This window comes from Antedon mediterranea, chromosome 8 (genome assembly GCF_964355755.1).
Source record: "Antedon mediterranea chromosome 8, ecAntMedi1.1, whole genome shotgun sequence".
In the NCBI taxonomy this organism is placed as follows: Eukaryota; Metazoa; Echinodermata; class Crinoidea; order Comatulida; family Antedonidae; genus Antedon; species Antedon mediterranea.
The window spans coordinates 5,516,728-5,531,976 of NC_092677.1; the positions used below are offsets into that span (position 1 = coordinate 5,516,728).

Sequence of the window (15,249 nt, forward strand, 5' to 3'; positions counted from 1 at the left end):
CTTGTTCATATTTTATTAAATTGGAAAGTTCCGTTTTGTATACGTTCCATATTGTTTGTGAAACATTTTCTTCATTTAATGAATTATTATGTTAAACATGACTTATATGCTTGTTTACAGATTTGTGATTGTACCTTAATGTAACATCAGTTATATTTTTACTGTTCAAGATGATTTTGTACTGGGTTTGGTCTACTACTCCCAACTAGTCATTCATTCATAGAAATATTGATGAAAAAAGTCTATCTGGTGGTGACTATAGAGTGGACCCGATGATGAGTTTAGTTAAGTATTTTGAATATTTCTGTTTGTATACAATGTTTAATGTTTCTAACCTATACGTATCACAGGTTCTGATAAAGATGAAAGTTCTTTCACTGCTATATAATTAATTTAACAAGTTTTAAACTGTAAATACTTATTTTCAATTCAATTCACTTCTTTGATTTTCAATAAAAATATAAATGTATTTTTTATACAATATAATTTGTTTCCCAAATAACCACTCAGTTTCTTTTATTTCAATGACTAATTGCATTCATTTTTTCCTCCTCCTTAGGAAAAGTGTATATATACAGTAAATATTTGCTTTTAACATAAAGATATGTGATGTACAAGTAATTAATATTATTTATAAGAGTGTGTCATCATAATAAAAATATGAATATAAATGGCATGCAGTGATACCACCATATGGATATAATAAGTGTGTGGCAGGCACAATATATTCTATCACTCCTCAACCAAAGTTATGTATAATCCTTTATTTCAGTATTAATGTATAATTTGTCACCACATCTTTCAAGCAAAGCTGAAATACAATTTAGTACTAATATTTGATATAAAAGTGGAATATGATATAAGTATTGCATTGGCTCTGTTGACATTGATGCTTCATTGGATGCGGTAAATAACAATAAGCAAGTTACTGTTTAGCCAAATCTTGGTTCACTTCAATGGTTAAGGCTCTCTTACTTAGCTTTTAAAAACGGAGAGTGATACTGGATGTTAAAATGAAATATAAAAAAACACTTGAGTAGTGTGGCAGTCTGTTGTGCATGAAGCCCTTGACCAGGACAAATAGTCAAAATAAAGTGAGCAGGTACTTTATTTTTAATTATAATTTTTAATGAGTTATAAGTTGTGTAATTTATTTTTTAGTGTAGGGTTTTTTGTTCTAAAAAATGCCACTATCAACACTTAACATGGTGTATACATGCTGTCAACTGAATAATTTGGATTGTTTGCTGTATGACGTGAATTCTCATCTCGTTTTTCATCCAATTTCTGTAAACATTTCTTCTTTGACTGTTTGTATGAATTCCAAATGCGTATTGTCTTGTCCCATGAGGCCGATATATACTGTGTAAAGAGAAGAAAAAATATGTTACCAAAGGTTTAATGCATGTAGTTTTGGAAACACTACTTATGTTAGATTATTTAAAATACGATTTCATTGCTTGTAAAAAAAATACTTTTGAAATAGGACATGTAAATAGTTGATAACACTGTTTTACAATATTAGAGTAAAATTTACTGTATTATTAAAATAAACATCCATGTCATTATAGATTATAATACATATTAGAAAACTTGTTTTTGACGCTACATAAAAAATAATTAATGTTTATTTATATGCTATGTGTAACTCCTTTGTAACAAGGAGTAATATATTTTTTAGACTCATTTAAATAAATTACCTGGTTTCTGTCCGGGATGTGGATGATGCTACGGACTGAGTCACTGTGTCCAATATTGGTCTGCATTAGTTTAAATGTTTGAGAGTCATAAACTCTGAAAAGAAATATTTACGCATTTAAATTGTTATGTAAAGAACCGAAAAATAGTGTTTTTTTTAAGGTAGTAGTAAAAGAATGTTTTCATTTTATATATTTTAGAAATGTAGTTTATATTATATTTTAAAATTAGAAAGTAAAATTATTCAAAAATTAAACTCTTCCATTATTTCAGTTTCCCATTCTAATTAACAATTACACTAAAGTATAGTAGAAATAATTGTATTTTAAATAAAACTGTTTATTGAAAGTGTTCTTGAATAAAAGTTGCATCTGCATACTGTAATGTTTACATGTCACCAATCATTGTCTGGTGAAGATCTGATGAAACAAAACAGTAGAACAGTGTTCTGAATACTTTATTGTGGCTTACTGTACTTTAATTAAATTTCTACATCCACAGTTAATAGTGTAGAGAGTTTGTTTCTCTTTTTATCTTGTGTTTATTGTTATGAATATTATTTCTGAAATAACTGTTGATGAGTGAAGGGTTTAGTTCTAGTACTGTAGTACTAACTTGATTGTGTTCTGCACTCCAGCCACTATGCTGCCGTTCTTCAAGTCAATACACAGTGCCAACACTGCTCCATGAGTTGCTAAAATCTGATCACATGACATTCCATCCTCACTCTTTACAGAAAAATGTTATTATAGGAAAATAAATGAAAAATTTCCCACATTATTTTAAAAATATTAAGTATTTATAATCAATTTAACAAGTTTGAAAGGTTTTTTAGAATTAATTTTCTTATATCTTTATGATGGAAGAATGTAACATATCTATTAATACATGCACTACTAGTTTTCATAGCCAAAAAAGAACCAAGAACAAAACTCTTTAAAGTATATTATGGAGGTCATCTCCATGGTTTACTTGTTGTGTCCATTTCATGTATAAATAAGGTCATGTTCTATTCAGTTAATATTGTTAATTATTGATTTAAATACAATAGAGTAAATATAAATTACTGTAGCGTAGGTAACAATATTCAATTTTAAAATTTATAGAGACTGTTTTAAAACTGATGTTTTTGCATGTATTGAATTTAATATTTACCCAAATCCTAATAGTGCCATCTTCAGAGCCTGTGATCCACTTATCCGTGACCTTATTCCATCTAACTTGAGTGATTTCTGCATCATGACCTTGAAGGGTGTTGCACAAGGTCATGTCACTGCCAACTTCACTGAACTTGCGAATGTACACCATCTTATCACTCGAAGCATACGCAAATTCATTTCTATGCATAATCAAAATAACATTGATTTATAAATGTACAGTATATGCATACAGATTGGCAGTAACTAGAAGTTCCCCAGACTACTGCAAAGTATCTACAGGCTCTTTCTTTTTGAGGTGAGCAAGTGCGATCACTCACCTAACACACTCCTAAAATGCCCTGGAGGAGTGTGATTTACAACACGCTTAAACTTGGTAAACTTCTACACACCAAAATACAAACAGCACCCCTGAATGTATTGAGGAGTGCAATTTGTAGCACACCTATGATTTTAAAACGACAGGGCCTGCTGCAATCTATTGTGGGGCAATATGCGATGACAATGAAGAATGTCTTCAAGACATACCTTTTTGGACAGTACGTCATATCAATGACAATACCATCACAGGCTAACTCCTCATCATTTGAGTTGTTTGGTGATGTGTTTCTGAATGTGTCATGAAGGCTATAAATAGAAACAATAGTATCATTATTGAGATATTTCATTCAGGTTTTTGGGGGAATATTTAACATGTTATATTGACCAACAAAACAACTTTTAATGTATTATGTTTTTAAACTTAAATTACCTTGCTTTTTCTAAATCCCATATACAAATACGTCGATCCCAACCAGATGATAGCTAAGTGTAAAAATCAATTACAATATAGATTAAATATATATTAGAAAGTGGAAGATTCAGTTATAGGCAAAATTGTATACTATAGAAATAACATGTTTTGTTTTTAGGTTGGGAGACATTGCTTTATAAGAATGAGGCAACCAGTGTTAACGACAATCTAGAAATTCGTCAGTTTCTTAAGCCTAATAAGCATATAATAATGAGCACATAGAATGTTTCATGTCGTTTTACCACATGAACTCCATATTAGCTACTGTATGTGCTGCAATAACCTTTCATGTCATGTAAGTGACACGAGACTCTATTATACAAATGTGCCTTAAAATCACTTGTTTTTCTGAGTTGTATTTTCTGACACGAGCTTGAAATGCAGTCGGACCAAAGCATATGTAAAAGACCCTTTAAGCTGTGTTTTTGAAGAGTTGTATTTTCTTACAAGATATGTGCTGTGATATCCATTATCCCTGCCAACCAGCACCATACTTGTGATGCAGTTACTGTGACCAGTAAGAACGTTCTTGCATATGAACCCAGCAACTCGATTTGTCACTGAATCTTTTTCCTGTATTCAAGAAAAATAATTGTTAAAATTTGTGATTAGTTTTCATTTAAATATTAGTGTTTATAGTTCTTTTAACAGGCGTGTGTGCAAGCAAAATATGTGTTCACTCCATGCTACCCACAATTCAATACAAACTGTCAAAATTAGGTGAAAACTTTGATGATTTGAGTTGTTACTCAAAACATCAAAGATTTGACTGTTCTACTGCTCAATAATAATTGGTTATTTCAAACCCTGTAGAACCAGAAAGTAAGTTTAATTTTAATTGATCACATGGACGTGATTTCACAGCCCTTGGTGCAGTTTTTGAGAGGTCATGCATTATAGTATGAATAGTCAAAATTGTACCTGTATTTCTTGATCGCATCTGTTGATCAACAGTTCTGAGTCGTCATTTAACAGTATGGCGTATTTCTTTACTAAGTGTTCAAATCCAACTGGTTTCATACCCTTCAATGCATCTACTGCTGCGTCGTCAAATCCCCAACAATCTGAGAAAATAAAATTACACAGACTGGTCATGGCAACCACTGGTATGATAATGGCCAGTCATTTATATAATTTATTTTTATATTAATCATAATTTATCTGATACTTTATTTCAATATACTGTACTATACATGATTCTTATTATTAGATAGGCCTATACTTAAATTGTTCATGTGTCATCTGAAGGATATAAGATATCAATTTTCTCTTACATATGTTGCCATCTTCAGATGCTATTAATAGTAGATCCAGATATTCAACAAACAGAGCCTGTAGTAGAGCTGACTTGTGTTTGTCTACGACATTATTCTAAATAGGAAAAACAATGGACAGGTTAGTTGATCCTAGCCTTGCTTCAGTTGCGGATCTAGGATTTTACAATAGGAGGCTAAAAATCATAAAATGAAATTCTGAACTTAACAAAACTGCATTGCAGTCGGGAAGAAGAGACTTCTAGGCCCCCTCTTGGATTTGTCCATGTTGCTAAGTTTATCTGTTAACTCGTCCTGCTTTTTTTGGACACAATGAACTATAAAGTATAGCAACTTACTTGGTTGAGTGTCCTGTCGTTTTGGGTGTTTTGAGTTGGTCGTCCGATTGCTCGTAATGTTTGTTTGGCAGCTGCTTGTCTTTTAATGTTTTTGATTTGTGCTAATTTACTGTAGGCTTCCGACATTGGAAATACTTCTTTACTGTTGAAATTAAACATTTTTGTAATAATCATCATGTTAGAGTTTGTTGTAATTATGGCCTAGAAAAGAAAGATGTTTTTCTATGCTGCTTAGGTGTCAGCCGTATTTGTTTACTGAGATTTGCAAGCATCTAAAACATAAAGTGCTGTTGTGGCTCTTACCTGTACATAAAATGATTTGATTGTAGTCTTTCCCACTTGTGAACTTCTCCATCGTTACCACCACTGAATATTAAGATTGGAACCTTCTTGGCTAAAATACAGAAAAGGTGACAGATATGGGTATTTGTTGATCTCGGTATGCTATCATAAAATCTTGATCTTGTTTTCTTTTTTTAACACCCACTAAATCAACACCTGTAGATGCAAAATGTAGACTACCATAGCCAGACCACTGGCTGGAACAATAAATGCTCTGTACTGTATAATGTAGTTAAAGTATAGACGTCAAAGGGAGTGGACGTACTTGACTCGGCAGCGCTAATTTAGCGGCTCTCCGACCAGCATATACGTACATATGTGGTTTTTGTACTGTATATAACATTTGTTTCATCGTTTTTTAACATTTCTGTTTCATTTTGATGTCGTTTTGAGAGTATTTTTGGTGTTGTTTGGTGTTTTTGGTGCTACAGTATTACTGTATGAAATGTTTAGCCGTACCAATCAGGCAGTGTTACGCAAACAAGTCTTGTATGGAAGGAATGCATTCAAGCTCAACACAGGTGCACCGCCGCATACCAAGTTCCCATTTGTTGAACAACGTAAGCGTTGGAGATGGAGGGGAGTTCGCGGTGGAACAAAAAGGCGAATACGTGTAATGACTTCTAATCGTTATACATGGAACTGTAGGCCTATTACCGGTATCGAAAAGAGGACGCGGAACCTATACAACTTACGAACGTTACAAAAAGCATCCACCACTTATAGCGTAATAGATGAACAGCGGAAAGGTAAGCCTAGTCAGTTTCCAATAGTTATGCTTACAAATCCATGGTCTATAATGAATAAGATTGATGAAATTTCTATGTATTTGGAAGATAAACATATTGACATTGGCCTGTTTAGTGAATCATGGACTAATAAAGAAAACGAACACAAAATTAATATCGACGGATACTCTTGTTTTAGTAGTGGACGGAGTGATCGTATAGGGGGTGGCGTAGCTGCACTAATTAAGGATACTATCAAAGCTCGCACAATCAATCCTATTCCTATTCCAGATGTTCTGGAAGGTATGTGGATTAAAGTATTGCTACCAAAAACGCCACGGATCATGTCATCCTTACATTTGTGTACAACCAGTTAGTACACAAACAACACTTCTTTGTTATTTAAGAGAATCCGTTGACAGCATTAGAACATCATCACCGTCAGCGGCGATTCTCATTAGCGGTGATTTTAACGAAGCCCGCGCGAAAGTTAAACAATTTTGCTCGTCAACTGGTCTTCGACAAGTTGTCAAAACTTCAACTAGGGACAACAGTGGTAATATTCTGGACTTGCTTATAACTAACTTTTATCAACATTACGAAGAACCGGTTGTTCATGCACCCTTTGGTCGTAGTGACCATAATTCGATTTTATGGAAACCAAAACCTGGATTCGTCTGCATTAAGGGCCGCAATGTTATTAAGTCTTTCCGGCCTTTTAGCGAATCTGCTTGCAATAGATTTGGTCAATGGATAACATCACAAGATTGGCATGAAATACTGGAAACCGACGACCTTGATAAAAAAGTAAATATTTTCGAATCAACATTATGTCTGGCATACGAACGTTGTTTTCCAAAGCGCAGAATTAAAGTTCATTCAAATGACAAACCATGGATCACACCAAAAATAAAAGGACTTTGTAAGGAGAGACAAATTAGCTTTCATAAATATGGAAAAATGTCCCGCCATTTCCGTACACTTAGAAACCAAGTAATTTGGGAAATCAAACAAGCAAAGATTAAATACTACAGATACGAAGTTAACAATCTGCAAAACACTAACGCAAAGCAGTGGTTCCAAAAAGTTAACCAAATATGCGGTACGAATAAAAAGAAATCGGTGTTGAATCTAGAAACTGAAGAAACCGATCCGCTTAAAATTTGCGAACTAATAAATAACTACCTAGCGAATATATGCCAGAAGATTGAACCCCTACAAACTAATAGTCTACCATCATACCTTCCTTGTGGCTATGCACCGACACTCAACTTCTGGCAGGTGTATCATCAGCTTCAGAAAATAAACTGCAACAAAACAGTTGCCCCGGGTGATCTACCGCCTCGCGTCATCAAAGAATTCGCATTTGAAATTGCATCACCGTTAGTTGACATCTACAACGCATCACTCTCGCAAGGCATAGTCCCGCGCAAGTGGAAAGAGGCGACCATAACCCCACTTCCTAAAGTGAAAGGACCGGTTAACTTAAATCAAACCAGACCCATATCCATTACACCAATTTTTGTACGCATGCTAGAACACTTTGTCTCGTCATGGATAAAACCCAAGATCGCGCCTAAATTAGACGAAATGCAATTTGGAAATCGCACAGGAGCGTCTACAAGTCACTATCTTACTAGCATGTTACACTATTTACTTCAAGGTCTTGATAAACCTGGACACGAAGCAACGGTTATTGCAGTTGATTTTCGTAAAGCGTTTGACCTAATTGATCATACAATCGCTGTCAAGAAATTAATTGATATTGGAGTTCAACCTGAATTGATGCCGTGGATTTGTGATTTTCTGAGCGAACGTAAACAGAGAGTGAAACTCAATGGCGGTTTTTCAAACTGGCAAGGAATAACTTGCGGAGTTCCTCAGGGGACGAAACTGGGTCCCTTAATTTTCCAAGTAATGGTTAACAATTCGCTTAGAGACTTCCCAAATCGGTGGAAGTATATAGATGATTTGTCAATATGTGAAGTTCACAACAAGAAAACCCCGCCTAATGTTCAAGATCAATTAAACGAACTATCACAATGGACCAAAGACAATAATATGATAATTAATGTTGAAAAAACTAACTTTATGAACATTTCTTTTGCCAAATCTCAACCCATTGTTAAATCATTTACGATAAATAATATAAAAATAACCAATGTTGAATGCTTAAAGTTACTTGGGGTTCAGATCACTAATGATCTGAAATGGAATATGCATATCCACGATGTTGTTAATAGAGCCAGTAAGAGATTACATATGTTGACATGTTTAAAAAGATTTGGAATGCCTTGTAACCATCTGCGTCAAATGTATATTAGCCACATAAGACCTGCAACTGAATATGCGTGTCCGGTATGGCACTCTGCCTTAACCATAGCACAATCCATGGAGCTTGAATCTATACAGAAACGCGCATGTAGAATAATTCTCGGACAAAAATATGCATCCTATGATCAAGCAATTAAACTACTTAATCTTAAATTTTAAGATCAAAGAAGAGAAGATATTCTTCTTGATTTTGCTAAAAATCCTAACAAAATCGTTCCTAACGCACTTCCTAAATTGAGAGGCGAAACGTGTGGCAGGATACTTAGGAATGCTAAAAAGCAAAGTGAAATATATGGCAATACTAAAAGATTCAACAACTCATGTTTCCCAGCACTGTGTAGACTAATTAATAAACCAAAATAAACACAACAATAATAATAATAATAAGTAATAATTACTTTCATCAGTTTCTTCCATGTGTAATATCTCCTTTTTAAAAATATTTTTTTAAACTTTTTAACTTTTTAATGTTGTAAATTTTGATGTTTGAAAGCTTGTACCAATTCTATATGTAAATCTCTCGCAATTCAGTTTTATTTTATATATACTGCAAAGAGAAATATTGAATAAAAGCAGAATGAATGAAACATGGAACACAACGCAATAGTCAAATCCATAAGAATGATCAATATGGAACAAAAATAATTGATTGATATTATAAATACTTACTGTATGTAAGACATTCCACAGCATTTTTGCATTTTAAGGCAGTGATGCAGGCAGATGGGTTGTACTTCCAAACGATCAAATGTCGCCGACTTGTACTAGCTATTAAAGACAATAAATTGGCAACATATGAATAACTACTATACAGATATCTACAGTAGAGATTGAAAGACCCACTAATCAACTTTGAATAAGTATATACAAACTATAGCAATGAGTGTTATAGTGTATTATATTTGATTTCCAAGTCTAGGCTTCAAGTTTTTGAAAAGGTGTTCGATTTTGTTTCCTTTCCCCTGATTTAGGCCCAGATTTACCTACGACTTGATGTAATTCTGGAAAGTATTTTAGAAGTTGAATGTGGTATTTCTCATTGGCCTCAGATTCTTGAAAAGTTCCTATAAAATCTGACACCTAGAAAAAAAAATTATAAATATTTGGGACAGGAGTCAATTGAGATAAAACTTGATACAGTGATTGTCTATTGAGAATTTATATTAAAAGGTTTGGATTATCACAAGATTTGAACCCAGTCTCTTCCTCCAAGTTCTCAGGTAGACTCGGTTAAACCATTTTATAACGTCTTACATTTTCCCCTGATTTTGGGTCAAAGAGGCTAGCAATTGGAGAGCCTCCTGCTACCCATAACGTCTTGTTTTTTGGCACGTAACATATGTCGGTTACAGTTGAGATGAAGCCGTCCAATCGGTGAGTGAGTTTACCATCTTGTGACCAGATCTTGACAACTTTGTCAAATGATCCTGTGATTAACCTAAAAAAAGAAAATAGTTCTTTTTAAATAAATTAAACAATACTAAAGTGTAACTCAAATTTGATTGTTTAATAAAATAAAAAAAATTAAACATAGGTCAGATCAAAGAACTGAAACCAAACCCACTAGAACATTTAAAGCAAAACAAAACATGATCATCAACTTTTTTACATTTATTTTTGTATATTTTAATTAACTTATGTCACAGAAATGTGAAATTTGTTTTACTATATAAGAAATGTGTTTAATTTGTATACATTACCAAGTATTGTTTTCTGTGTCTTTTACAAGAACCAATGTAGATATTCCTGCCTCATGTGCTTTGTGATTTCTGCAGGGAAACAAACTTATGCTTAAAAAATGATACTAAAATTACATTTTGATATCGTAAAATTAAGAATTACAAATGTGACCTGCATGTGTTCAAACAATCGTCATGCATTAAAAAAAAACATATTTCCTAAAGAATTAGTTTCATCTCCATAAGCTTCTATTTCAAGCATACTTTTATAGTTTTCCTTTTTGTTAAAGATGTATTGTCACTGGAAACACAAAAAATGAAAACAAAAATATTCAAAATTTAAATTAGCCATATCAAAGTAATATTAAAGTTATTCACTTTAAGTCGAAAATTCGAGCCAAAAACAACAAGTTTACGTAATTAACAGGTAAATTAATTAGATTACATTTTGTCTGGGAAATCGTCGCAAGCGAAAGTAAACAAAGAGTATGCATTTAATATGCATGATGCTAATTAGGATTGCTTACAACTCGTCACGGTTGAGAAGGTGTTTTCACACAGATCGCGATGAAGTTTTATGATTATGCATACAGAGTAGCCAAACAGGCGCATTGCATTATGAGATATGTTTTGATAGAAAACTTTGACTGGAAGTCAAAGTTATTTTTTGAACAAAAAAACATCTGTATTTCGGTTAAATTTTTTTTTTTTTCGACTAATTTTTGGTGAAAGTTAATAACTATTATGATACTTCAAAATGACCCCTTTTTTTTGGGCGAATTAGTCAAAGGGACAATACATCCTTAAACAAAATTAATTAATGGATACATATTCACAATTTAGAAGTGCAATAAAGCAGGGTAGGAAAAATGAAATACAGTAAGTGACGTCAATATAGCTATTTGACCAACACCATAATAACAAACATATAGTTGAAAGGGAAAACAAGTTAAAACTGGTTTCAGTGTGGCAATCAATTTAATTTGTATAAACCAATACAATCTTCAAAGACAGTTTTGTTGAAGAAATCAAGCTGATCAGCTTAATGAAACTGTTTTATAATTGTTTATTTGTTATAATCATAATAAAGGCAATAAACATCAAGTTGTTTTCAAATGTTGAAACCACAGCAATAACTTATGTAAGTCTATATATATAATATATACAATAAAAGCCCGAAAGCTCTGCTAACTTTTCTGGCTGTTTACTTTATCGTTTTGATTTAGCTTTTCGAATTTTTTTTTGTATCTCCATTGAGATCCAGCCACTGATACCCACAGCATTGTTATTTTTTCAGTAATTTGCCTTTGGATTAATATATACAATAAACTTACATTTCGATAACTAAAGAATCAACCACAAAAAAATCTAAAATTGAATTAGTATAAGAACCAGCCCAGTCTTTATTATATACAGTAGAAAATAGATTCAAAAAACCCAAAATCTAGTTTTTAAATTATTATAGCTAGACCAACATTTATTATTTGATTATTGTTTTCCCAAACTTCTTTCTTTAAGCCATAGTTAAGTGTCCTAGCTACATGCGAGTGGTTAAGCAAATTGTTTAACAGTTTGTTCAATCAGTTGTACATCACTTACACAGGAAATTGGTAAATAAAGACAATAATTCTTACTACTAAAACTCTGTCTACACTATCAAACTTTATGTGATGTGCCCATGGCCATGGTGATGTCATATCACTACAATAATTGGGAACATCACTACCATATTTGGGCACATATCACTTTTTTGTCAAACTAGTTTTGATAGTGTAGACCAAGCTTAAAGCAAATAAATACATCACCAAAGCTGGGACCAAAGCATAATATAGAAAAAAATAAATTTTATATTTCATTTTAGATAAACTTACATAATATGCAGATCCTAAAATGGAAGATGTGTAAAAAGAAGACATAAATAAATTATTAATCATGAATATGATGAATGAACAAATTATAACCATATGTATTATTATTTTTACATTTTATGGAGAAGAAAAAAGTGATGTTATCTGCTCCTCCTGCTTTTCTACTCACTGTATTCCGCCCCCCCCCCCCCCCTTAAACAGCACAAGTAAAGTACTGTAATAATAGCCAAAGCAAACATCTAGTTATGACATATTGATAACTTACATAAAAACAGGAGAAAGACCTCTGTGGCCGGGATAACTTGATGAGTCGTATATGATAAGTTTTGAATCATATCTAAATAAAAGAAAACAAATTATAATCAATCCATAAGAAGACATTTTTGCAATATGTGTACTTTTTTTAAAGCAATCCTTATAGCTGCTCTTACCCAGCTGAATAGACACGAGACTCGTGGCATACGATGCACTTTACAATGTCTGTGTGTTCAGTAGATGTTGAGCCGGACTTGATATGAATTAAATGGCTACCGTCTTTGTCGGCTACAGCTGATGGTTGTACAGCGCCACCTACAAATCAGAAAAACATGATTGATTGCTTGACCACTTTATCCAAACATGAATCTGTCTATGTAGCAACTGAGTTTTAGATAGTAATTCCATAATAATGCACTATATATATACAGTATATATAGTATATATATATATATATATATAAACACATCAGGCAAAGAACATTAATTCTAAACCGCCCGGTGATATACTGAAATTTAATTGATTAATTTGAAACGATAAAGATGAGGAAATCTGTGAGAATGAGAAAAAGTCGCCCCAACCGAGACTCGAACTCGGACCGCCTGAATATATATATATATATATAGAAATATACAGTAGGCCTACTTTAATCTTCTTATTACATAGTTAATAAAACCACATAAAAAATAAATAATAAATCAATAACGAAAGGGATGCAGGTAAACTAAAGCTCTGTCTACATTTTATGTAGCAAAAATGTGATATGATGATATGGACATATTTGGGAATATCACTACCATATTTGGGTAAAGTACACTGGTTTGATAGGGTAGACAGAGCTTAAGCAAGTGTGATAGGATAACCTATGGTGTAGTCTAAAGATGATAGAAAGTTGATGATGAGGCATGGTGTGAATACAAGTCAAACAAGCTAGGGTTCAAACAGGTGTGAACACAAGTCAAGCTAGGGCTCACAGCAGGTGTGAACTCAAGTAAAGGTTGACAATAGGTGTAAAGGCAAGTCAAGCTTGTGTTCACACAGTATAATTAAGCTAGAAAAAAAAAAAAAAAAAAAATTATTGTTTTAAATATAAATGATTCTTTAATTGGTTTTGTAGACATTTATGTCCATCTTGAAATCATGTTTGACAAGATCTGAAAATTATCAGAAATTGTATTTACAACAAAATTTTATCGTTATATACCTTATCAAAGTCGTATTTGCCCACAGTATTTCATTCATAGTTTTTTTAATAAATAGTGGACTTTGGATTTTAAGATAACACTACAGTAAATCAGTTTACAAAAATGTTAAATACTATCTAATAGATTTCAAACCTTCATCTAGGCTGAAGACTCGTATTGCTTGATTAAAACCACAAACCATTTGTCTGCGTCTGACATGCAGGGCCATACAATACACTGGAGAGCCAACCTACAAAACAAAGTATTAAAAATGTCAAATAGGTTTGATTATGATGATTAATATATATTATATATAATTATATTGCAAAAACTGTTTTGTGGCCCAAATCAACACAAACTAAGTATAGCTTTTTTTTTAACATCTTCATATACTTATAAATCCATAATACTTGGAAAGAGTTAGAAAAAGTATTTGGTTAAAGTTTATAACAAACCCTGATTTTATCGAAGACTCCACCACCAGATGCCCATGCCACGATGTAACCATCATTAGATGAAGAAAACATAACTTTACCTTCAGTCCTGGGAAAAAGTAAGATTTGTTTATTAGATAATAATATTAATATTAATTATTATTAAATAATATTGTAATTTAAGAAAAGATTCAATTTTTAGACTGTAAGAGGTGTTATCATATATAGTATTATAAAATCATGTTAGAAAAAACAAAATTTTGCTATAATTTGGGAAAGTACACTAGGACAGACTAGGCCTAAGTTGTTTAGAAACACTTTTTTGCCGCAGAATATTGGGTACCAAAATCTGTGAGCCGCAGTAATACAATAATTCAGAATGGTATACTACCAATAGAGAAATGCTGTGATCCATCCTTGGTGTTCCCACGACATGTGTACTAATTTAGACCCTTCTGCTTCAAATGTTTTAATTACACCATCTGAAAAAATAGTAAAAAAAAGAACATTTTAATCAATTATCAATACTTTTATTCCATATCATGATTGCGGTCTTGATTGGCAAATACAGATTTTTAAAAAGGTTTTCTTGTTGCAGTTACCAGCAAATGATGTGTGTTCTACTAGCCTACTAGGCTAGGCCTATTCAAATGACATTTTATTTTTTGGTTTTTATATGTTTTATATTGTACTAGCCTAGGCTTAAGGCTAGCAATATATTACACCGTGTACCACCAATAACTTTTCTATAGATGGGGTTAGTTAGCAATAGTACACTTTCTTGTCTGGTCTCCCTTATCCGGGATAGTATAGTTGATCTTGCAGGCCTAGGCTAGCCTAGGTTTAGTAGAGTGTGGTAGGTTGGGATCATTTATGACATTGATGGATGATGAAAGGGAATTGAGAGGGTGAGCCTGTCTAAAAAATCCTGGTGGCTGCTGCTGCTGAGTGGAAATGAATAAAAATGTTACCTTCAAAACCAGCAAGGATTTCACGCCTTACAGGATGAAAGCCAATAGCCGTAACTTGACGATGGTGTGTTTCAGTGATAACAGCTTGCTTTTCCATAGCCATCTTGAAAGATTAAATACAGCAAATATATTTGTTATTTTTATGAAAGAAGAAGAGCGTCAATCACCCAGACGACTGAACTTTTCGTTATGGA

At 32.8% G+C, this 15,249-nt stretch overlaps 1 protein-coding gene across 1 annotated transcript; it reads right to left on the reverse strand.

The window, feature by feature from the left end:
* Positions 1–554: 554 nt before the first annotated feature.
* On the reverse strand, positions 555–15,236 carry LOC140057530 (uncharacterized). Its single transcript, XM_072103227.1, has 21 exons — positions 15,056–15,236; positions 14,476–14,566; positions 14,106–14,193; positions 13,804–13,900; positions 12,643–12,781; positions 12,477–12,548; positions 10,365–10,433; positions 9,919–10,102; positions 9,648–9,744; positions 9,334–9,432; positions 5,564–5,654; positions 5,261–5,402; positions 4,923–5,019; positions 4,570–4,712; positions 4,096–4,221; positions 3,607–3,659; positions 3,384–3,482; positions 2,854–3,037; positions 2,314–2,426; positions 1,701–1,794; positions 555–1,362 (listed from the first exon to the last, which is right to left on the reverse strand). The coding sequence occupies exons 1-21, from the start codon at positions 15,156–15,158 to the stop codon at positions 1,201–1,203; spliced, it is 2,343 nt and encodes a 780-aa protein (XP_071959328.1). The 5' UTR covers positions 15,159–15,236; the 3' UTR covers positions 555–1,200.
* Positions 15,237–15,249: the final 13 nt, after the last annotated feature.

Excerpts from the sequence above, each read along its gene's own strand:
- LOC140057530 (XM_072103227.1), bottom strand. The coding sequence starts at position 15,158 with ATGGCTATGGAAAAGCAAGCTGTTATCACTGAAACACACCATCGTCAA. Across the intron at positions 4,713-4,922 it reads ATCTGAAGATGGCAACATAT|ATTGTTGGGGATTTGACGAC; the intron begins GTAAGAGAAAAT and ends TTATTTTCTCAG. Across the intron at positions 4,222-4,569 it reads GATGCGATCAAGAAATACAG|GAAAAAGATTCAGTGACAAA; the intron begins GTACAATTTTGA and ends TCTTGAATACAG.